At 40.3% G+C, this 23,860-nt stretch overlaps 1 protein-coding gene across 1 annotated transcript in view; it reads right to left on the reverse strand.

Annotated features, from left to right (window-relative positions):
• Nucleotides 1-483: 483 nt before the first annotated feature.
• Nucleotides 484-23,860, reverse strand: part of NDUFA10 (NADH:ubiquinone oxidoreductase subunit A10) — a 60,061-nt gene continuing 36,684 nt past the window's right edge. The window contains exons 9-10 of the mRNA XM_054044079.1: nt 15,694-15,802; nt 484-935 (exon numbers count right to left, since the gene is read on the reverse strand). Of these exons, the coding sequence (XP_053900054.1) occupies nt 867-935; nt 15,694-15,802 (178 nt within the window). The 3' untranslated portion in view covers nt 484-866. The remainder of the gene's footprint in view (nt 936-15,693; nt 15,803-23,860) is intronic.

A 23,860-nucleotide genomic window follows, 5' to 3' on the forward strand; every position in this document is an offset into this window, starting at 1 on the left:
TACTTGGTCCCTAGCTGGAAATGCAGAATTACGACAGACTGAATCTGGACAGCGCTGCTCGAAGTAATGCCAGGAAGCCTAATTTTTATGATTGGTAACTAAAGCCAAATGAATCATTTATTTAAAAGAACTCTGTAACTTAGATTTTTAGAGACATATAAAATAATAATGACTTTTACTTTGCCTTTTATACGCCAACATTTTGATTTATGGTTTTATATTAGAGAAAGAAATTAGTGCTCTACTGCTGGCAATTATTATGAAATCTTTACATTTGTAAGTGCAACAAATACTTTGTTGTTTAAATGTGACCACTACTCATTCCCCCTCACTCTTGGTGGCTTTTTAAAAAAAAATATAATTTGTTTGCTTTGATGTCAATACGTATGAAAGACCTATTTATAGAAATACAGCTGCATCAGAATGGTGTGCCTAACAGAACTGCGTGTGACATGGGGATGGAAATATAAATTGGAAAAATCATAAGGATACAGGCTTTATTTCTTTTCAGTTCAGTCAAACAATCACAATCCTGTATAATATGAAGCCCCAGGTTTGATGGCGATTCCATGTTGATCCTAGAAAGGCTACCACTGCAATGTCAGATTATTACAATTATTGCGGATCATTCTAAAATAAAAATGAGCTGAATCCCACAAGGAGGCAAGACGTTTCCTTAAATTAAATATTACGGTGGTTTGTCTTACTCTGAGGTCATTCTCTTACACTCTAATTCCCGAATCACTTACACGTGTGTCCTTTGTGCTGCATATACAGTAAATGGTGAGCAAAGAGATTGAAAGCAGCTTCTTTATCATTCAGGTTTTGTGGTCATTCGGTGTTAGGGCTTCAAAGTGCGGTGGGTTTCATTTCAGCCAGATCCACTTGTCCCCCACCTCGGAGTTGTAACCTTTGTCAAAATTGCGACCAGGAAGCTAGAAAAAAAACAAACAAGCTCAGTTACGACTAGCCCATTTATGATGATAAACCATTTTTTCTTCTTCCTCCGCACTTCACCCCTTCCTCCCCCCCAACACCTTTGGCCAGGTTTTCAATTTAAAAAAAGACTAGTGATTTTTGGGTGCCCAATTTTCAGCACTTTCTAAAAATCAGGCCTCTTTAAAGTGACTTCAATTGGGCATCCACAATGAGAAGTGACTTTAAAAACCAAGGGCCAATATTTCTCTTGGTTGACAGCTTCAGAAACCTGGAGGGATCCTAAACATTTAAAGGGTTCATTGAAGTCTGTCCCACAGAAATAGAGTAAGAGTGTAGATACTAATCCCAAAATAAATGCAAATTAACAATATGAAAGATGGCATGCATGAAAAATCCAATTAATTATTACAGTAAAACTAATCAATTTAAAACACATTAATATTCAGCCTGTATATGCAGATCTAACTTGAACTCATTAAAACAGAAAACTTTTTCAAGGGGTCAGTATTTTCATTGCATTTTCAATTTGCATTTAACAGACAGCTGTTTCCTAATTTGCATGGCAGCTAAAGTTCCTCATACCATTTATTCAGGTCTCAACGACTTCATCTGAAAATAAAGCGATGACAACCTTTGGTTGGGACACATCACAATCTTATTACTATATGCTACTTATGCACAGTGTAATGCATTTCCAAATAGAATTCTTTATTACTTAATACACCGTCCCTTTAAATGGAAACCAGTCTTCTGGATAGATTTTAGATAGCTTTTCCCTTAACATTCTAGAAAGTTCAGTCCCCTTCAAGTGGGATCCCAATGGACTCTCCAGCTGACATGATCCATCTTTTTAGACAGTTCTGGTGAGAGACTTATCTAAAAACAGTTCTGGCAATTTCTATGGTATAGCCCAGGTCCAACCCTCTGGGATGTGTCGGCCTAAGACCATAAGGGAAAGGGAAGCTGATCAGGACTTGAAGTTGACAGGTAAGAGGAATGAGTGGAGAGAACCGTGCAAGTGTGAAAACCAAGGAACAGGTGGGAAGTGCAGAGAAAAAAGGGGAGAGGCCAGGATTGCTAGGAAAGGAGATAGGATTGATCCTGCTGCGCTAACTTGAGAGAGGACAGGAAGGGGGGTTATAGATGGAAGTAAAGCAAAGGTGCATGGGAAGAGCTGAACAAGAGTCCTATTGCTTGGTAGGATGGGAAGCTTTAATGGAAAGCAACTGTGGGATCCATGTCTGAGCTGGGCAGGGGATCAGCAGACCTTCTGAGTGTTAGCAAGAGCATGGAAAATTCAAGTGCAATATTAAAAAAGATAATCCCTTTATGGACAGTCTCATGCAATTTCTCAGTACACACACACACCTCTTCTACTTCAAGAACTACTTCCTGTATGGAGGTGGAAGGAAAGGAGCGCAGGCAGCCTTGCTGAGCAATGCCAGGACAGCATAGTCCCCTGCCTATGCACATGAACAGGAAGTCGAACCAAAGCACTACACAGCCTACATTTTCAGTATCCAGGAACAGCACAAAACCACCCCACGGTACACAATGAGAAATCCCACTCCAATACAGAATTCAATTTCAAGCTGTTAAGATTTTGGGGTGGAGGCAGTGGGGTGTTTCTTTTGAGTATCAGCATTTTTAAAGGATTACAAATTACAATGTCTAAGGCCAGGCCTACACTAGGAAAGGTTTGCTTGGATAGCTATCCTGCCAATTGATAAAAAGGTGCTCTGGCTGTCAAAGCTTATTTCAGTTCCCCGAGTGAAAGACGGTACATCAGCAAATGCACTTTTATGCCACTATAACTGTGGCTATACTAGGCCTCTGGTCAGTATAGAAACATAAGAAAAGTTACACCCCTATCCAGTGAGAGTTTTAACGTAGACCCAGTATAAACTGACCCACCCAGTAGAGAGACAAGGTTGGTGAGGTAAGATCGGATTGGACCAGCTTCTGTTGGTGAGAGAGACAAGCTTTCAGACTTACACAGGAGCTCTTCTTCAGGTCTTGGGACCAACACATCTATAATACTGCATGTATTCAGTAGACACATACTGAGGCCTGAGTCTACAATCTGATCCATATGGATGAAACCAGACATAAAATAACTACTTTGGCAACAAATCCCCCAAATTCAGTGAGAGGCCAAACAGAGGGAAATACATTTCAGCCTTTTTTAAACTCTGAGCTGTTAACACTTTCTCTGACGGAGGCACAGACACTGGTCTAAGAATGCCAGAAGTTCTCAGACTCTTCTTTGCAGGATCCATCAGATAACAAAAGCCATCTATCCCTCTAAAGAGTTGGTACATAACTAACATCAAATATACAAAGCACATCACAGTTCTGTAAGATGATGCTCAGCACGTGAGGAAAACTTAACACTGTAAAAATCTACTGCGACCTCAATGATTTTTTAAACAATGCTAAACATTGATCTGTGATGTACAAACTCTTCCCTGCCTCGGTTCCCCACACAGATAGTGGTGATATAGCAAGAACCACAGGCTTGTTGTTTTTCTTTTTTAAAGAAGAAATGAAGTCTGGACAAAGAATTATTTCGAGTAAGTGCACTTGTTCACAGCATGGGAAGAGGGGTGCAATTAGGTATTGATGTGGTCGATGGCTGTTTACTATGCCACAGAATATTTATCTGTTTAACAAAAATGGCCTCATCCTGGATTAAGGTCAGAAAGAAGCAACGTCTGTTACGACAGAGATCAAATGAGTCACAAAAGGTTTCCGTGTCTTGAACACAAACACGCCCACCCACCCCACCCAATAGAAACTATTACAAGTCACCCCGATCAGAGTCGCTAAGGTTTTTAATTTAAAAGTTGCCTTTTAATGTCTTGTCTAAATATCAGATGCAATCATGCAGTCCTGTTAACAGCAACTCCTGCTGACTGAAGAGTAGATTTGTGATAGCGTAAGTCATTTGTTTCCATCTCTACAACACAAATTTACAGTGGAAAGCTGGAGAAAAAAAAAGAAAAATCTATTCAGGCATCAGGCTGCTGTGTCCAGCCTGCATCTATTAATTCTAGCACAAAAATTGCTCTCCCCAGCTTTGTTAAGGCAGATTTAAAGAAATTCCCAGATGATGATAATCAGATTATTAAAGCAATGGGGGAAGGAGGGGGAGGGCAGGTCGTATCTGGGAAAAAAAACATGAATTTTATTATTTAATTTCTGAGTAAATATCCACTCTAAAAAAAAACCCATATCGTACCTCCACCACAATTCAAATTATCCAATACAAAGATGCTATGTGTTTTTTGTTAGAGATATAAAGTACATGAAAGCCATTGTTATAATACAGGGGTTGGCAACCTTTCAGAAGTGGCATGCCGAGTCTTCATTTATTCACTCTAATTTAAGGTTTCGTGTGCCAGTAATACATTTTAACCTTTTCAGAAGATCACTTTCTATAAGTCTATAATATATAACAAAACTATTGTTGTATGTAAAGTAAATAAGGTTTTTAAACTGTTTAAGAAGCTTCATTTAAAATTAAATTAAAATGCAGAGCCCCCCGGACTGGTGGCTAGGACCCAGGCAGTGTGAGTGCCACTGAAAATCAGCTCACATACCACCTTTGGCACACATGCCAAAGGTTGCCTACACCTGTTATAATATGTATTCATCGAAGGAGGGTTATTCAGTCAGACTTTTGGCAAAGACATTTGTTAAAATACAGAGCCAAGATTATATGAATTTGAGGATGTATTACTAGACAGGCTCTTAAATTGCTAAAAATTCAAAGGGAAACTAATATAGTTAAATGAAGTCACATATCTAGTAAGCCATGCCATGTAGCTACAGCTCAGAAAACAAACCTGCAGCAATGAAGTGGATACTGAACTGAAAAAGTGATGTAACTCCAACATTATTAAAGAAATATATATGGTTTGTTCTGAGCACACTTCACAGAGGATGCCACCTTTCTCTGAATGCAGAATGACTGAGAAAATCTTTTCCAGTGATTCTAGTGAAGTCCTTTTAGGTCATTTAAACATGTATTTAAAAGAACTGGTGGGTAAGAACAGTTAGTCATAAGTCAACTTTTTCTCTTTATGTAATAGGCAGAAGCAGAGCAGGATTTGTACTTGAAATGCACTGCATCTCAGTCCCATTACCCCCTCCCCTCAAATTGGGCTCCTAGGCGGTGGTTCCACCTTACCTACCCACACCTTTTTGGTCAGAGGTGGGGGAAGATCGCCCCGATTACCTGCTACATTCCCTTTTGTTCTAACGTGAGTTAGAAAAGTTCTAAGTCTCATGGAAAACAGAGTTTCTCAGAAAGCAGAAATGAAAATCAGTTAATCCACATGATTAATGAGAGTGGCTGGCCTGTTCACAGTACTGCTCTGTGCTTGAGAAAACTTTTCAATTTCACTAAGGCTTGAATTAGCCTAAAGAGAAGATGCAGCTAACTGGCAACGTAAAATCAGAGCAGGCGTCTCCTCATACAATTAAGAGGGAAACATTTAGGGCCAGGATCCTGTCCCAATTAAATCTGTTTTGTGATTACATGAATGGCCAACCAAAGAATCCCCGGTTTAGAGGATTTCTCCAGTGAGGCAGATGGAGCATAGCTGAACCTATGGTGTGCGGCCAGGGAAAGAGGCGTAGCTGGAACACTGCTATCTCTGCCTATCCCCAACTATTTGAATTGCCCCTGGGAACAAAGGCAACCTGAAGTGCCATGATTAGGGAGGGAGGTATGAAACACAGACAAAGCCACCTTTGTCCCTTTCTTCCTGGGCCTTGCACTGCACACATCATGGCCAGATCTGTGAATTGTGTCATTACTAAGGTTCCCAAGTAGAAGAGGATTGTGGGGTGCAGCTTATCTTCATATACAAATCCCAGAACTCACCTTCTGATAAAGTAAACAAAGCCAAGTTATTTGTAGTACTGCAACAACGTCTAGAGGCCTTGGCCAGATGCTGTGCCAACATACTAAACAAGTGTCTGCCCTAAAGAGCTTCCAATCAAACACAAGACGGGGTGACAGACACACATGAGCAATGGAAACACCCAATAGATCATTTGAATACATCTCCCTTGCAAAGCAGAAATGTGCCTTCCAGGATAGTCACTGCTGAGTAATGCAAAACATAAGAATGGCCATAATGGGTCAGACCAAAGGTCCATCTAGCCCAGTATCTGGTCTTCTGACAGTGGCCAGTGCCAGGTGCCCCAGAGGGAATGAACAGAACAGGTAATCATCAAGTGACCCGTCCCCTCTCGCCCATTCCCAACAAAGCCTTTTCTACTATCCTAGCAGAGAGAAGTAGGAGACCAGGAATCAAGCCTTGATCTCCTATGTAACACTGCACTGACTTAATCAAACTTGACCAAAGGGCCCATCTTAACAAGAGTATGAGACACATCAACTCCTCAAACTGAATTGCTGCTCCGAAGACAGAACTGACTCACACACAGGAATTAATTTGCTCAGATTTTTAAAAAGCACATTAGATAAATAAAAGATCACTTTACTAATTAAATTAAAAACGACACCACAGAAGTGTGTCAAGAACATGAATATGATTAAATGCCTCTTTAAAATGGTATATGTTATAGAATAATGAACAGCTTCAACAAGGTGTTTACTGTACACTACAGTTGCATTTCACAGATCCTCAAAAAAATGAAAAATGAGACATGTGTAGCTAGAGCCGCCTGAGAGTTTAAACAATCTAGAAATGTCTAAATCCATCATGAAAGTTTGGAGCCTGTCTTATTTTCCAGAATTTCTGGACCGAAGAGAAGAACTGCCTCCTTCCCCCAACTCCTTGGCTGCTTTCATTAACCGCTGTGCTTAACAGCTAAAACAGGTCCATAAATAACAGGTTTTGAACACTGTGGATCAAAGAGTATTTAAAAACACAAGCCATCACTCTGCAAAGCATGGAGGCTTACACCAATCTCCAAGCCTTTTCATTTGCTGACCATTTACAGTAAGTACCATAGCAGCACCTGTCATTGCTGCTATTAGTTAAGGTCTATTGCTGTTTCCATTAGAAGTCCTGGTTTTCAGAGGTTTATAGCTAAGGTGGTTTATTTTAGCTGGCTGTAAATTAAAGTGCTTTTCACTTCAGATACCGTTTCTTCTTAGAACTCTTTAAACACTGGTTTAAACATTGGACTTTTTGGGGTAAGCTTGGTATTACTTGCTCCAGTGCAAAATTATCTAATAGAAAATAAAAAAATCTGTGAGCCAGATACACATGCTTCAGAAGAATAGCACACTAATTAAGATGCTAATTTTTAAGGCACTGCTACAGTTCCTGATTTTGGCAGAGCTCCCAATGAAGTCAATGGGTTTTTTAGCCCAAATAATGAGTACTGACCTAATATTAAAGTAATCTATTCTTCACTGAAGTAAAAAAAGTTTCAATATGAACAGACGAGCAACTGTCCTGCTAAGCTGACAGGCTCATTAGTAGAACAGTTATTAATAATCTCTGGTTTCCTCTAGGTTCTTAATGCATAAAATGTGTCAAGATTCTCATCATGGATTTGATTTTGGGTGCCCAACTCAACAACAACTTAAAGGGCCCTGATTTTCGGTCACCTCTATTGCTAGCCACTTATGAAAGTCTTGGCCTAATACATGCATACACTGGCATGAAAAGGGTGAGCTAAGCTGCAGTTATGATGCCAATATAAGCAAGAGTAATGTCAGGGCAATCCAAATATTTTCTACGTTATTGCTAAAAAATAAAGAAAATGAAATGCATACAATTTTTTTTTTTTTAAGTAACACGGACGTTCACCACACTTTTCTTGCTGACATGTTCTGAAATTTTACATAGATAGATGTATGTTGCTGCATATAAACTGAGCTGTACTGTGAAGATTTTGCTCATCAATTGGAAATTATGAGTCTTCTCTGCTGGCATATCCAGAATGCTGAAAAACAACATCTGTGGTACCCGCAGCATAAGAGTACAATGCCAGGTGAAATATTTTCCATCCACTACTCATATTGGGTCAACTGTCAGAAAACTACGGAAGGTATTAGAGTGCTGAGAAGGGTCATTAACAATGACATCTCTGGGACTCCTTGTTTGTTTTCTTTCACCGATTAACTTACCAAACTTGCTCAAATTAATAGTTGATTTCTCCAACTATCAGGACTATAGACAACCTAGGGCACAGCTGTGTTCTTGCTTTTACAACATTGCCAATAATAAAGATTCAGGCAGCAGAATTTAGCTGATTAAAAAAAGATTAGTAACAAAATTATATACTTCTATAATGGCAAATCACTACAACATCTATTCTAAGCACTCCTATGCAAGGCAGAACAGAATCCACCTTGCTCTTTCTTAGCAGAACAGCGTTAATAGTAAACATTGACTTTAGTCAGTAAGGTAATACCTAGGTCTTATCTAGCACTTATGAGTAGATCTCAAAGCACTTTACAATGGAGGGCAGTATCATCATCATCCCCATTTTACAGGTGGGAAAACTGAGGCACAGGGTGGTGAAGTGTCTTGCCGCAGGTGATCCATCAGGCCAGTGGCAGAGTGGGGAGCAGACCCAGCTCACCACATGACGCCACAGGAAGTCGCTGTAGAGCCAACTGACTAGTGCCATGCTGAATAAAGTGATTATTATAACTGGGTATTTATTTTTCTGATTAGTCAGTACTAAAATGCATCTGAAGCCTCTTACCTTTAGGCTTACTTATGGTTAGTGTCATGTTAACATATTTTAGCAAGGTAGCAGCAGGCTTTAGGAACGCCAATTTTAACCCCAGAAAGTTAGCTCTACACATAATTCAGTTTGTGTGTTGTCAGAAGTGCTTCTCGTCAGTGAGCTTCCAAAACAATGTTCTCCACGAACCAAGAAATTCAGAAATTAGAACTGATCCTTCAGTTTTAGGCTATGCAAAGTCCAGCATATAAACTATGCAATATTTTCAATTCTTTGAGAGCCCTGCAGAATCCAACCTTCCAGAGCAAGTCAGGAACAACCAAAGGGAAAATAATGGGGCCAGTGTCCTTTGCACAGTAAAGAATCTGAAAAAGGCAGCCTGAAGTCTTTCCCCATTCCAAGAAAGAGAGTCCTGTCTAAGAGATACTAGGATCATCATCAAATCTTGTCCTCCCTGATTTTGCTGGAGGCCTTCTGGGTGGCCCAAAGGAGGGGCATGGGAGTTCTCTGACCCCAGAAGTGAAATAGCCAGGGTTTTAATCTTTAACAAAACTTTCTCCACAGCTATCTGTTTGAGTTAAAGAGGCATATCTGAGGAATCACCTCTCCCCCCATCATACTGCCATAGCGGTGGTCAGTAGAAACACTCAAGCTGGATCTCCCTTGTTATGAAGGCGGCACTCTGCGAGGGCTACAGAAGTCTGGAACTTGCTTGGTCAACTATAGCCTGAATTTGGTAACTTTACAGGCATGTTGCAACAGGCATCCGCTCAACAGGGTCATTGGAGGGGGCTGACAGCATGCTTCTCACAATGAAGAGAGATTCTTTTATTTTAGGTTTCCTGCTGACTGGGTTCCTGTTCGAAATGATTATTTTAATGGTGCTGGCATTTTATTGTATTAGTAATGATGTCCCAAAAAAGTTTTGAAGCAGTCTACCAAGCCTTCAGACTCATCATTTACACTGGTTTCACTCCCTTTTACTCTACTTCAGAATCCTACTATTTCTTTAGCTGTCTATGGATTCTTCCAGGGAAAACAGGGCAGGTAAGATTTAAACTTCTAAAGCAAAACACAACAAACAAAAATCTTTTATGCTCCATTTTATAAGTAGTGAAAGAAAAGCACAGAACATCCATTTTCCCCATTGCAGGTCAGCTTTAAAGATAGTTTGGTAGTTCATTTAAAATCTACTGGATTTTGTTTGTTAGACTCTTAAGGATATTTTATCAGACAACAGCCTTTTCACATAATATGCACAAACATTACATTTGATAGCAAGAACAATTTTATTTACTGGAATCTGCTAAAAAAGTAATTTTGAAGAGAAATATTTCACAAAGCAGAACACTTAGAAATTAGAGCCTTTTCTTATTTATTGCACGTCTGTCTTTATTAAACTTTTTCTTCCTAGCGCTGAGAACAGACAGTGCTCTGTATTAAAGCTGTCAAATATCTCCATTAAAATAAAAAATGGAAAGGGAGACCTTGATCCAGAAAAATGAAAACAACTGAAGATGGTAAAGGAAAAAATAGCAGGGGAGAGAAAACAGAAGATGGTGTTGCCATAGCAGCTGTCTTTGATAAAGTCAAACATAAGAAGGGAGGGAGTTACCCTAACAATAATTAGCGTCCTTAATTTTGGAAAAACAGAGAGAGGCTAAACTGAAACACAATTTACAATGTAATTACTTACATTAAAGAAAGAGCTGCAGTGTTCTAAAAACATGACAATGTCTGGCTTGGAAATAATTTTTTCTTTTCAACGTACTGAGGACATTTTCTGGGTAGGTAACATGGTGTTTGTCTCAATCACCATATCTAAAATCTGAGACCAATGGCCAAAATGTTTATTACTCCACAGTACAATTATTTTGGTGTTAACCCTACATTTATTATTCTGCCACAATCTCCCTGTTGCTCACCCTGACTCTGGAATCCCCAGCATCTAAAGCATTTGCTCTGTGGTGTCCTTGTATTTATTGTAAAGGGAGGATTAGTATGGAAGCCCCAAGTGCTCTGTACTAATGAAGAAGGATGGGAAGATTGGAGGCCTGCCTGAGTGTTTATTCCCACTCTAGGCATCATCCCCACCCCAACCAGAGCTGCCAGCATGTGTCTGAGTAGCACTTCACACACAGTGAGGGCCCACGCTGTATCTTCTTTTAGTTAACTCACTTCTTGGGCTAGTATCATCATTATACAATAAAAATACATCTCTTTATAGAAGTCTTATCTTTGGGGTTTGGGTTTTTTGTTTTTTTTCTGGGGAGGTAGGAGTAGGCATTCAGTGAAATTGAAAAGTGGGAAATTCAAAACTGATCAAAAGAAATACTTGTGGAACTCATTGCCACAGGATGTAATTGAACAAGATTCTAAGAGGGAATGGACATTTGTATGGATGACAAGAATTTGTCCACAGTTATGTCAGTTAATGCCTAAATAAATGGGAAGGGATATTAAACTTCATATTTCAGGGCTTAAGCCAGATCTCTAATAGGGACCAAGACAAGAGTTACAGGGAGACAAGTTATCTTACATTCGTCTGCTGAAGAGTTTCTCAGACCCTTCTCTAAAGCAGCTAGTTTAGGTACTGTAGGAGACAGAACAGTGGACTAGACAGACCGCAGGTCGGATCCTCTAATGCAATAGCTATGTTTTCTTCTTGTCATAGACGAATGAGAAGGGAGACTTCCATCTATTGTAATTATAATATACATTCCAGAAAAGAGACAAATTGCTGGGCTGCATGGTTATTAATTCAGAGCTGCACTTTCAGAGAAATCCCAAGTGAACCTGACACACTGAAAATGATTTTGCATGCATTTTACAGTCCTGAACAAACGTACAGGGAGCAGTGGACTTCAGTACCAGCCTCAGACTCAAGGATGTCTAGTGATAATTAGCCCCCACTAATTTTATTTAGTTCTCAATTAACAGCAATATCAAAGGTTTTCAAAGAGTATGTGTAAGGGAAACACTGACTCGTCTTCCTTTGATCTGCAGTGAAAAGAGAGGAATTATCCAGCTCTGGTTTCTGAGGTACAAATGCTGCTTGTGTTAATGTTTTCCTTCAAATAATCATCTGCCTAATTTTGGGAGAAGAGAGGACATGTTTGGAGGGGTGAGAAAAGAAGTCCCTAGAAGGTTCCAGCAGGACTCACTGATTCAGTTTGGGAGCGTGAAGTGTAGTATTATTTGATTCCTTCCCCTCTGTGGACACCTCTAAGCAATCTAGCATCCCAGGAAGGCCAAGGACTTTGGCGTATTCTCTGTCAGAAGCTGTCTCTCATTGGAAAAAGAGAAGGGGCACTTGTTAAAGAATTCTAAAGTCTTTGCTGCTTCCTGTCATAGTTAACACGCTTATCTTCCAGTGATCTGCATGACTTGACACAAAGTTATTTTTTTACTGAGTTTCCTTTTACCTCCCAACGCACATCTTTAACTTTTATAAAAAGCTGCTGAACCGAGCCAGATACTTACTTAATACTAAAAGAAAGATGCAGCAAGTCTGGTCTCATAAAGAGAGATCATTTAAGAACAACAAAAAAGAAAAAAATGGAAGGAAGGAAGTTATATATAAGGGTAACTAAATTCTAGAATCCCAATCATTGGAGGTTTTTAATATCTGGTTGGACAAAACACCAATCAGGGATGGTCTAGGTTTATTTGGTCCTGCCTCAGCGCAGGGGGCTGGACTTGATGACCTCTCAAGCTCCTTGCCAGACCCATATTTCTATGACAGTTTGAAGAAGGTAAAAACAAAAATCTTATGCAGCTGCCTCACTACCGTAAACAAAACAAAAACTAAAGGTTGGATATGCCTTAAACCTTGTTCTTAGGAAGGTGTTTTCATAGGTCCTCATGCCTAATGAGAATTTGAATGAAAAACAATTTCTGCCTATAATTTAAGAAACCTTGAAACTGCCATTATTAAACAGCAAAACTACATGCATGCGCTGGTCTGGAAAGCCTAGAGGTTAGTGATCTATCTGTAAGCATTGGGACTGATGATTAGATCCAGGGTTGTGATTTTGTCCCAACCCTTGGGGGAAGAGAAGCACTGGGGGGAAAAAACAACCACATGTGAAAGATTTATGAAACAGAGAACACATACTGTGCAATTCCCTTTGTAAGTGTATTATTTCCACTAACTTAAAACAGGCACGCATTGTCCAAAATGAAAAGTTTACAATTCTGTTGATGTTTTAATTACAGGTTCATTAAGTCTGGAGTTACTAACTGACTAGGCCTACAAGCTCAGACTTTCTGTAGCACTGTGCTCTGTTATGCCCCCTGCATGACACTGGCCCTGGGCTGCCCTAGCCACTCGTGGCTCTTGTGTGGCCCCCTAACGTCAGGGGCGTTTCCTAGCATAGGGGCAGCTGGTTGGCTGGAGGAGGAGATGCTTCTTATGCCGCACCTCTGCAGGAACAGGCCTGTGAGGGAAGGAGGGACACTACCCAGGAGCAGAAAGGTTTCAGATGGGAGTGGGAGGAGGAAGGAGGGAGCTACTGGGTCACATTTGCAGGAGGGAAGTGGGGAAGGAGGGCCAGATTGAGGGCAGATACATCATTTGGGTAGAATCCTTCTCTAGAGCGGCCACGTGAAAGTACAGAAGGGTTATGACTATCATTTAAACATACTGGCCAAGTAAAAAGAAAAGATGAAGAGAAACAGCAGTAGGAAATATGGCCCCAATACAGGAAAGTACTTAAGCACTGTCTCAGCTGGATGGTTTTGGTCCCTAAGACTATCATACCTTCCTTGATTGGCATCATGGAGAAACTGTGACTTGAGCTTCCTGTCTTCCTTTCTAGAAGGCTTATATGGTTCTTCCTGCCAAATAACCTTCCATCATATCTGGGAAGTGGATCTCGCTACACCTCTGCCTTGATATAACTGTCGTCGGGAGCCAAAAAAATCTTACCGTGTTATAGGAAAACCACATTATATCAAACTTACTTTGATCCGCCGGAGTGCGTAGCCTTGCCCCCCCGGAGCACTGCTTTGCCGCGTTATATCCAAATTTGTGTTATATCGGGTCACGTTATATCGGGGTAGAGGTGTATTTGAAAGCCAGTTTCGAACTGAGACAGGGCACCCTTGCCTTGTTGTCGAACCAAGATTGTCAGTTACACAAGTTAGGAAAAAAAGCGTATTTAGAACTAGCATCCCTAGGTTCCCAATATGCTGCACTGAGGTCACCTACTGAGGGAGCTCAACACACACCTACAATTCTGAACTCCACCACAATGTGATCCTTTAGCAGGGAAAGCCTGTTTTCTTACACAGAACAGGCATAGTGGGTACAGATGGATACTGCACTGATGACAGTGCACATACCGGAGCAACACCCTTAAATATGCAATAATGCATACAAAGGTTTCTGTTTCATTTTGAAACACAAGAATCCTAATAATTCTTGGAACAAATATACTTAGTCATCAAGTCCAAAGTTTCAGATTCATGCTGGAAATGATGCCAAAAGCTACCATAAAGGTATTTAATTCTGTAAGTATTTTTTCCAGAAACTTATTAGGGAGTATTCAAAGACATCAACTGATTTGAACTTATGCAACAGCGAGAAGCCTTCTGCTATTCTAACTCAATTTACAAGCTGTAGAGAATGCTTGCTAATAGAGATCTCAGAAGATGTGGAATTGTATGAACCCAGAGCATCTTTCTCTACAGCCAGGTCTGTACAGACTGAGTAGGAGCCGAGAAGGGGTAATATTTATTGGAAATTCTAAACCTAATGCATACATTTCCCCCACACCCCCCAACAGTTTGCACTCTCCAAATGGGTCTCAAATACCAGAATTTTACACCAATTAAACATACCACAAGTGATTTTTCTAACCTTGCTAGTGCACTAAACTGTTTTGACTCTGCAGATCATAGTTTACTACAACTTCCAAATACACTTTCCTTGGACTTTTACCTGCCCTAGTTTCCCCCAGCAGTCAGCAGAGAAAAAATTTCCATACCGTTTAAAAATAAATAGACACCACCATCAGCTGGTTGTTCAATTTGTACAAACTAAGAATTTACCAAGTCCTACAGAAATTCTGCAGAGTACCATTAAGAGCAGGTGATGCTAATTTTCACCAAGTCCCACAAAACCCCATGCAAGACTGACTGCATAAAGGTAGGAAGCCAATTACAAGCCATTACAAGCCATTATCTCCAAAACCAGCAAGGCAAGCAGCTAATTTGTTTGGGAGTCTCTAGGTATGTCTACACTGAAAATAGACGCAAGCAGGCTGACTCTGGCTTGCGGGACTCCGTCTAAGGGGACCCTTGCAGGGTCCTAGAGCCCAGGTTCCAGCCTGAGCTCAAATGTTTACACCTAAATTAAACAGTCTCTTAGATCTGAGCGTGAGACAGATGCCACAGGCCAGCCATGGGTTTTTAACTGCAGCGTAGACATATCATGTGTGGGCTGCAGGAAGCGGTGCAGCATATTGCACGCTTATAGGAACATGTTTATTTAAAGCAATAACATTTCACTGAAACAATGAAACGTTCACATCCTCAGCACCTACTTTTTGAAAGCAACAAGTATTTTATAGTTGTATCAAAAAAGGTGTTTCAATGGGGATTCAATTAAAGTCCAAAGGAGTATTTTAGATTTATCAGAGGGCAGAAAGATGAATAAAAAAAGGATTTATCTTTTAGTCCAAATTTAGAGAGAGAAAAAAATCAGCTTATAGATCTAATAATTTGCTTCATTATTTCCCCTAAATAGAAGCTAGATTTTAAGAAAAGTTGGGTTCTATACAAAGCTAGTACATATGATAAGAGGCCCCACTCCTGGAAAGACATCAGCATATTATGCATAAAATTGACATAAGTGACAGAGTGGTTGTAGCGGTGCTTGGCCTGGGATATTAGGGAGACAAGGTGGGTGAGGTAATAGCTTTTATTGAAGCAACTTCTGTTAGTGAGAAAGAAACCTTTGAGCTACACAGAGCACTTTATGCATGGGCTCATGCCTTTACAGGAATATCTTCATTCCCCAAACCTTTCCTGTCCACAACATTTTCATCCCCTACAGACATTTCTTACCGATCTGTATTGGTAATATATTTTATCAAATTCATTGCCTCCAATTGTGATTTCTGGGATGTAGCGAGGGATAGTTGTAGGGTTCACCACTTTATGTTTGTCCTCCATACTAAAAAAGAAAGAAAGAAGAAAATAAAACAGTTATAGCCATCGTTCTTGGAAATAATTCAATCAACTTTGAAATTCAGAGACATACATTAATGCAAACTGAAATGCATTAATAATCTGGATGCAGAGGACAAGAAAGAAGTCATTACTTCAGGCAAACCAAATACAAAAATTTGATTTTTTGTATACTTTAACTATATTTCTGCAGATGTAGGGTTCTCTTTTGGCTATACTGTATGCATGAACAGACTGCCCATTGCACCCTTCCCTACCCCATTTCAGTATAGCCCTTTTCCCATTTGGCCTTTATTTGAAAGAAAGGCTAACTCCTCTAATGGTAGCTCTGCAGTTGCTGGAAGCCTGGTGTGTCAAAATGCTGCAGCTACTTGCTTCTATGAAACATTTCCATTTTGTAACTCAGTAACAGATATAAATAAAACAGATGGATTTTTTGTACTCCATTAATATTTTGCAAATAGAATCCATGCTCTGGCATTTCATTTTCAGTGGAAGGATGCTTTTCTCATCAATATTAATCTATATTTCCATCTTCAGTGAAATGAACAAATCGCACATGTATGGCTCTGTCCCAGATAAAATTTGAGCTTAATACAACAGCTTCATATTGTTCTTTTTTTAATCCAGTTTGCTTAAATTGTGTAAATTAAGTTTAGCCCAACTCATGAAACTAGTAAATAGAGATCTTACTCGCATTTTCTTCTAAATGCATTCAAAATCATTTAATACATTCTCATTTCTTAATGGCTCAGGAACAAGTGAGGGAATAGGTCTCCTCTTCCATTACGAGGCTATAAATACGCAGCATCTAAATTCTATTACTTTTTCAGTAACAATTTGTATGAAAATGTTTTTAAATGTACCTGGCAACACACCAGGTGATACATGTTCACAAATATTCAACATAACAAGAACTGGCCCAATGGTAGCTCTTGACATGGTCACATACAACACCTGCTTCAATTACTGGCAATCTCCCAGTCTCTCAACTGGTGGGATCTGAGGCTAGAGCAGAGGAAATATACTCAATATGCTACCATTCTTCACAGCAAAACTCTGTTTTACCACCGTGTGGAGCTACAGTGTTCCTTAGGTTGGCTCAGATGATGTTAGTCAATCCTTCTCTAGCCTCTCTCAACAAGATGTCATGGCAGGGGGTTATAGGAAAGAAAACAACAAGAGGGGAAACTAGAAAGACAAGTGCCAATGACAGCAATATGTTTCTGAGCTATCCACAACTGCCGAATTGTGATGGAATGCACCCCATATTCACAACCTATACACCATTGTAATAATCTTTGTGCAAAATATGCCTTGTGAGGTATTATTTGAAAAGTAATCACTCACTGGTCAATAACATCATGATGAAATGTGTGTAGCAACATTACATATAAAGTTATGAATTCTCCCTGAATGATGTTGGTAGCACATATTCAAACCCATGTAGCCGCAGTTAGGCCAGACTGGTCAAGCAGCTCTTAAAGAAATGTGTGTTTACCTCAATTTACATGTAAGTTGTAAACAGGGTCCTCAGATAGTGAGAGGGAGAAGACAGGAGACAAGGAAAATCTGCATTTCAGCATAGGTAAGAAGAAACTGCATGTAACCTCTTTCATCACCAGACATCATGTTGCCTTCTTTACTGTTTGAATGAACTTTAACTCGGGGTAATCCTCAGTACAATGTATTTCCAAGAGTGACCCTGAACTATGAAAGTGAGGGGCAAAACACTCCAAGTTCTCTCTCCCTATCCATCTCTCTCTCTCTCTCCACCTCAGATGACAAAAGAAACAGGTGTTGGACTTTGGGAGTAGATGCTGGCCTGAGAATTTGGTCAACAATGTTAGTGGGAATGGACTTCACCTTGACCCAAGTCTAGTTTGTTGTTTTCTAAACTTAACATTTTATCTTTATTTCTCTTGTAACCATTTCTCACTTTAATGCCTTATATAGGTACTCACTTAAACTCTCTCTTTATAGTTAAATAAACTTGTTTTATTCTTTAATTAAAACAAATCCAGTGTTGTCTTTAAACAGAATTGTGTAGGTAACTCCATTTAGAGTAGCAAACTGTTGTATATGGATCCACTCAGAGAGGCATTGGACCTAATATATCTGGACTGTCCAGGAGAGGGCTGGACAGTGCAGAACACATGTTTTTTGGGGAAAACCCAGGACTGGCAGTGTGTTGGGGTCACCCTGCAGGCAGTAACCAAGGCTGCTAGAAGCCAGAGTGTGGCTGGTGAGCTGCTGACAGGCTGTGGGGGGCAGAATTGCTGGACCGGGACTGTGGCTCTATAGACACTCAGAGTGTTACAAGCATGCTGTCCGCGAGTGGCCCAGGTGGAAGGTACAGAAGCAAAGCACTGTGAGGCACCCAAGTTGCAGGGCAGGTGGTGATACAGACCCTCACTGGTCAGGATTGCACCCCAGAATGTCATACTAATGAACTTCTAACAAGTCTCTTTCCCATCTGAAGAGAAGGATAGGACTGGGGGAAAGATTAGGTGCTAATTGGACAAGACACTCGGAAGAAGACAGAAGAGAAGTTCTTGACTTTTGTAGAAGTGGTCCGGCTTTTGGAACTTCATATCTCAAAAAAAATCGCTATGCCCATAAACTGGATAGTGCATCCTGGGGATATAGATAACACTGTTATGAGTAGCATAACCCTGCATTTCCATACCTTTCAATAGCTGCTCCAGATATTTTGAAAGTTTTGAAGTTGAAACAGTTTTAAAATATATATTGCATTAATTTCATGTAAAAAGAAAATTCACTATGTACAGTACTGTCTTGCTATATTCCTATATCAAGTTCAGCACTTTGTCACGTTTCATCATAAGATTCATATAAAAAAATTGCCAAGTAGACAAGTGAACCCAAACAGAACAAAAATATTAGATTCATGCTTATCTCCCCAAACTTCCTATCCGAAATGTTTTAGTTACATTAATCCTCAATGTTACATGCAACAAGCAGCAACAGAATTTCAACTGGAAACATGATTTTGAAGTCAACAGTGTCCCTTTACCAAAATGGGAACATTTAGAGATACCTTGCTGTGCTATTAGGATTTTGCTGCAGTTCACCTCTGATTAGTACAGATATAAGCAGCAATCCACCACAAAAGGGATACTCTGTAGCAACACTAAGCACATTCAAAAATCTAACATTTACTTGAAGAGCTTAAGAAACTGCTAGAAAAGCAAAACTATGTAGATGAAGAAATTATATACAGAGGAACAGTGCCATCTATATAAAGTCTGAGGAAAGCACACCCATCATGGCATTGCAATGGACAATGAATTCAAAAACAGAGACACACAAACACTGCTGTGCTTTTGGTTTTCAGGGATTGCCATTTCTCTAGAAATATTTACACCAGCATGCAAAGGAGTAAACATGGTGCAGAAAAGGGTGACTCAATTACTACTGTTAATCATTTGTATTATAGTAGTGCTCCAAGAGTTCAAATCAGGACCTCGCTGTGCTCAATGCTGTTTAGAACATAGAAGAACACAGTAACCCATGAGTTAGCTAGCTAATTCACAACTGAATACAAACCCAAATGGTTTGTGAGTTAAGATATAAATCTATGTGCTACTCTATTACATATAGAGAACATAAAACACTGAACTAACAACCGGAATATTATTCCAAGATCAAAAAATGAACAACAGTAAATGCTCATTTGTCAAAGTTAGGATGAAATAATGTCAAAGAAATTCTCCTACAATTGAAAAGATTGTTCATACTACCTGCTATAAAACTGTGGTTTTCCCTTAATCAGAGATCATTTTTCCCTTCCAATTTAGTATATTGGGGCAGGGAGAGGACTGGTACTTTGTTTTATGGGATTTTTTTTAAGAACAGGTTTGGGGATTTATAACCCTATCTGCAAGATGGTGTTTACCAGGAAAACCAGAGTCGTCCTGGATGTAACAAAGAAGCCAAGTCTCCAAAGCCAGCCTCATCCACAAGTTACAGGACAGGAAGATGGACCCTCCAGCCAAGACAAATGTGGGTCTATTAGGAGCCACACTGCCAATGACTCGCTCCACACCTGCACCTTCATCTCCCACCCCAAGAGAAGCAAAAACCTAAGGCAGAGTAAGTTCTGCTTGGAAGAATAGTATAAAAATCACATGCGATTCCCATTGTGAATTCCACTGGCTCAGTAAAGAGCATTTCTGTCCTTGCCATATGTTAAATCTGGTCCATATAGGTTCTGTAGAACAGGGGCAAGCCATTAAAGTGGAATTAACTTAGCCTCCTCCCATGCAGAAGGGACCTCTCCAAGTGGTGACTCTTTTCACATCTATACCCAGCCCCTCTAAGGGAAGTCTGCCAGCACTATAGAGTGTAAACTCTCTGAGGCAGGGACTGTCTTTTTGGTCTGTATTTGTACAGAACTTACCAAATTTAGATCTCTGAGACCCATGATTAGGTCTCTGAGGCACCTGTTTACAAGACATCAAACCATGGCTATTGCCTTCAATAGGACTTTGCACATGGTTAGCATTAGGCATGGTGCTTAAGTACCTTTCTGCCCTGGGGCCTAAAAGCACTGGCTTTATATCATCCTCCAATTTATCAACAGCAGTGTCTCATTCTAACAACAGCACTAACCCTCTGCCAAACTGTAGCAGACATCCTGGGCTTTGCAGATTAGCTTCCCAGGGGAAGCAACACTCAGTCTGGGAATATTCCAACTGTAACTTATTTACACACACGAATCCTGGAACAGAGGATACTCCTTTGTCTGCCCCAGACTGGGCTATCGCAATGTGCTCTACAAGTGACTAGGCATTAATTCCAGTCAGAAGCTGAAGCTAGAGTGGAATCCAGCAGCCCACATATTAAGTGAGTAGGTCACTGGGAGCCCATGACACCGATGCTTATGAGATGCACTTCAGGCCCATTGGTTTCTGGAGTTCAAAGGTGTTAGTGCTGCCCTAAATGGCCTGGGACCAGCCCACTTGAGAGATAACCTCTCTCTGTTTCAGGCAGCAATCACACTGGGGCTTCCCTTTGGGTGTGATCCAAAGCCTGTTGAAGTCAATGGGAGTCTTGGAACATAGGAATGGGAGATACTGGTAAAGCATTCTCTGAGAGGGCCCTTGGACTTCTGATCCCCTTTCCCCACACACACTGAAATAGTCATGACCTTTTACCTTCAGGCTATGGTGCAGAGGCCCTTCACCCCCCCCCCCCCCCCCCAAGTGTTTGGGATGGAAAAGGGGACAGGGAGGTAAGAGATTTTATTACACTGGGTTTGTTTTATGTGGGAAGGGTCTGCCCTTTTAACTTATTTATTACTTGCATATTATTTGTTGGGAATCATTAAGAAAGGGATAGATAATAAAAAAGAAAATATCATATTGCCTCTATATAAACCCCTGGTACGCCCACATCTTGAATACTGTGTGAAGATGTGGTCGCCCCATCTCAAAAAATATATATTGGAATTGGAAAAGGTACAGAAAAGGGCAACAAAAATGACTAGGGGTATGGAACGGCTGCCATATGAGGAGAGATTAATAAGACTGGGACTTTTCAGCTTGGAAAAGAGATGACTAAGGGGGGATATGATAGAGGTCTATAAAATTATGACTGGTGTGAAGAAAGTAAATCAGGAAGTGTTATTTCCTCCTTCTCATAACACAAGAACTAGGTTCCACCAAATTCAATTAATAGGCAGCAGGTTTAAAACAAATAAAAGAAAGCATCTTTTCACACAACGCACAGTCAACCTGTGGAAATCCTTGCCAGAGGATGTTGTGAAGGCCAAGACTATAACAGGGTTCAAAAAATAACTCAATAAATTCATGGAGGATAGGACCATCAATGGCTATTAGCCAGGATGGGCAGGAAAGGTGTCCCTAGCCTATGGTTGCCAGAAGCTGGGAATGGGCAACAGTTGATGAATACCTGTTCTGTACATTTCCTCTGGGGCACCTGACATTGGCCACTGTCGGAAGATAGGATACTGGGCTAGATGGACCTTTGGTCTGACCCACTATGGCCATTCTTATGCATAACAGACCTACTGTGCTGGTCTTTGCACAAACTCAGTTAAAGACAATCCCTGCCCCAAAGAGCTTACAATCTAAGAAGTCAAGTCAGACAAAGGTGAGAAGGGAAATAGAGGCATAGAGGTGGGAAGTGACTTGCTCAAGGTCTCCCTGCAGGCCACTACCAGAGCTGGGAATAGAACCCAGGTCTCATTTCCCAGTCCTGTGCCCTAGACACCAGATCATGCTGCGTCCCTGTATTTTAGTTAATGGCAGGGAGCCTAGAACAGGCTTCTTTCATATTAAATCAAACTAAAGGGGCGAGTGTTGCTCTACACAAACTGGAAGGAATTTGGTGCGAATGATCATGATGCAAAATTATAAGATGCATCATGCTGTATTCGCGAATTAACTTTATGGACAGGACTATATGATGGTGTTACCTGCAATAGCAGTGGACTGGACTTGGTGATCCAAGAGGTCCCTTCAACTCAACTTCACCACAGAATGAGACATTAACTTAATAGCTTATCCCTTTTAATGTCCACATGGGGGCAGCATGTGCACGAACATGGACAGCAGTTCACCGAGCACACGAGAAATATATAAGTAAAAAAAAAGTAGATTCTTCCGTAACAAATAAAAGCTTTTAACACTTGGCAAGTCACACATAAGTAGGGCTTGTGCACCCAGGGCAGGCTCCTTGAGTTCTGCTGAGGAAAAAAACTGCAACCGGTAGGTTGGTCGACGGAAGAAATCTTCCTAGCTACTGTCTCTCGGAGAGGTGGATTTACTACAGCAATAGAAGAACCTGTTCTATCGCTGTAGTGTCTTTTACGGTGCTACAGTGGTATTTTGTGTCATTCAAAACAAAACTCGCTTTTGAAAGCTGCCCTGGGTGCAAGTGGCCAGCTGATTTTGTCTTGAAATACTGTGTGAAAATTCTAATTAGAAGTATAAAGGCCACTCAAGTCATTTTTAGATTTGGTCTTTTATTCTTCATTGCTTATAAACCTACTGTAGAAGTTTGAACATTTTCCCCTTTAAAATAATTGTCTCTTTCAATTTACATGCAAATGACACTGAAGTAGCAAATTTCTTTAAAGAGCACCTCCATCTACCCAGACATGTGCCTTTGTGAATCTACAGTGGTAGTTCGTTAACTGCTGCAGCCAACATAGGGAGAACACTATGCTGTGTGCTTATGTAAGAGCTACAAAAGCAGTAACTTCAGGGAGGAGAATTTTTAGTGAAGAAACAGCAAATTTTTGTTTGTTTTAAAAAGGATAATCTAAACATTGAGAATAAAGGACTTTCATCATATAACTACATGAAAAGGCAAAAAGTCGTCGTCCTCATAATGAAATAGTATCCTCCAACATTGCTATGCATTTGAACTAAGGGCACAGGATAAGGGCTGACAATCTACAATGCTTAAAGGATATAATCCATCGAGAGGGTATTATTATTCATCACGGACCATTTTAAATCAAAATTTAGAAAAAAATGCAAAGATCTGCTCTAGAAATTATTTTAGGGCAATTCTCTGGCCTGTGTTATACAGGAAGTCAGATTGGATGATCACAATGGTCCCACCTGGTCTTGGAATCTATGACACTATGAATAGGAGGATGAAATTCAGAAAGAAAAAATATCAAGAAATAGTCTCCCAAGGGAACTGGACCAATTCACCATTTAAATCTAGACTGGCAGAAAACACTAGTAAATTTACCCCAGGGCAATCCTGCACATGAAAGGAGAGGGGCTAGCTGATCTGTTTCCAGCTCTAGAGTTGGTTCACAGGTAGCAAAATCAGTGTAAATGGCTGTCAATTCAAAAATAAACGGAGGTATTAAACTAAATTTGTGCCCATGTTTAACTGAACTAAGGGCAAGTTCCCTGGAGTGGGCTGTGTTTGCCAGCAGGTGCATTCAGAGAGTCACAACACTGCAGCCCCTGCTCTTTATCATGCAAGTGTTCCTTTTGCCAGTGCTGTTCTCTCGTCCCTCAACTCTCTTGCACCT

Source organism: Malaclemys terrapin, chromosome 11 (assembly GCF_027887155.1).
Source record: "Malaclemys terrapin pileata isolate rMalTer1 chromosome 11, rMalTer1.hap1, whole genome shotgun sequence".
NCBI lineage: Eukaryota > Metazoa > Chordata > Testudines > Emydidae > Malaclemys > Malaclemys terrapin.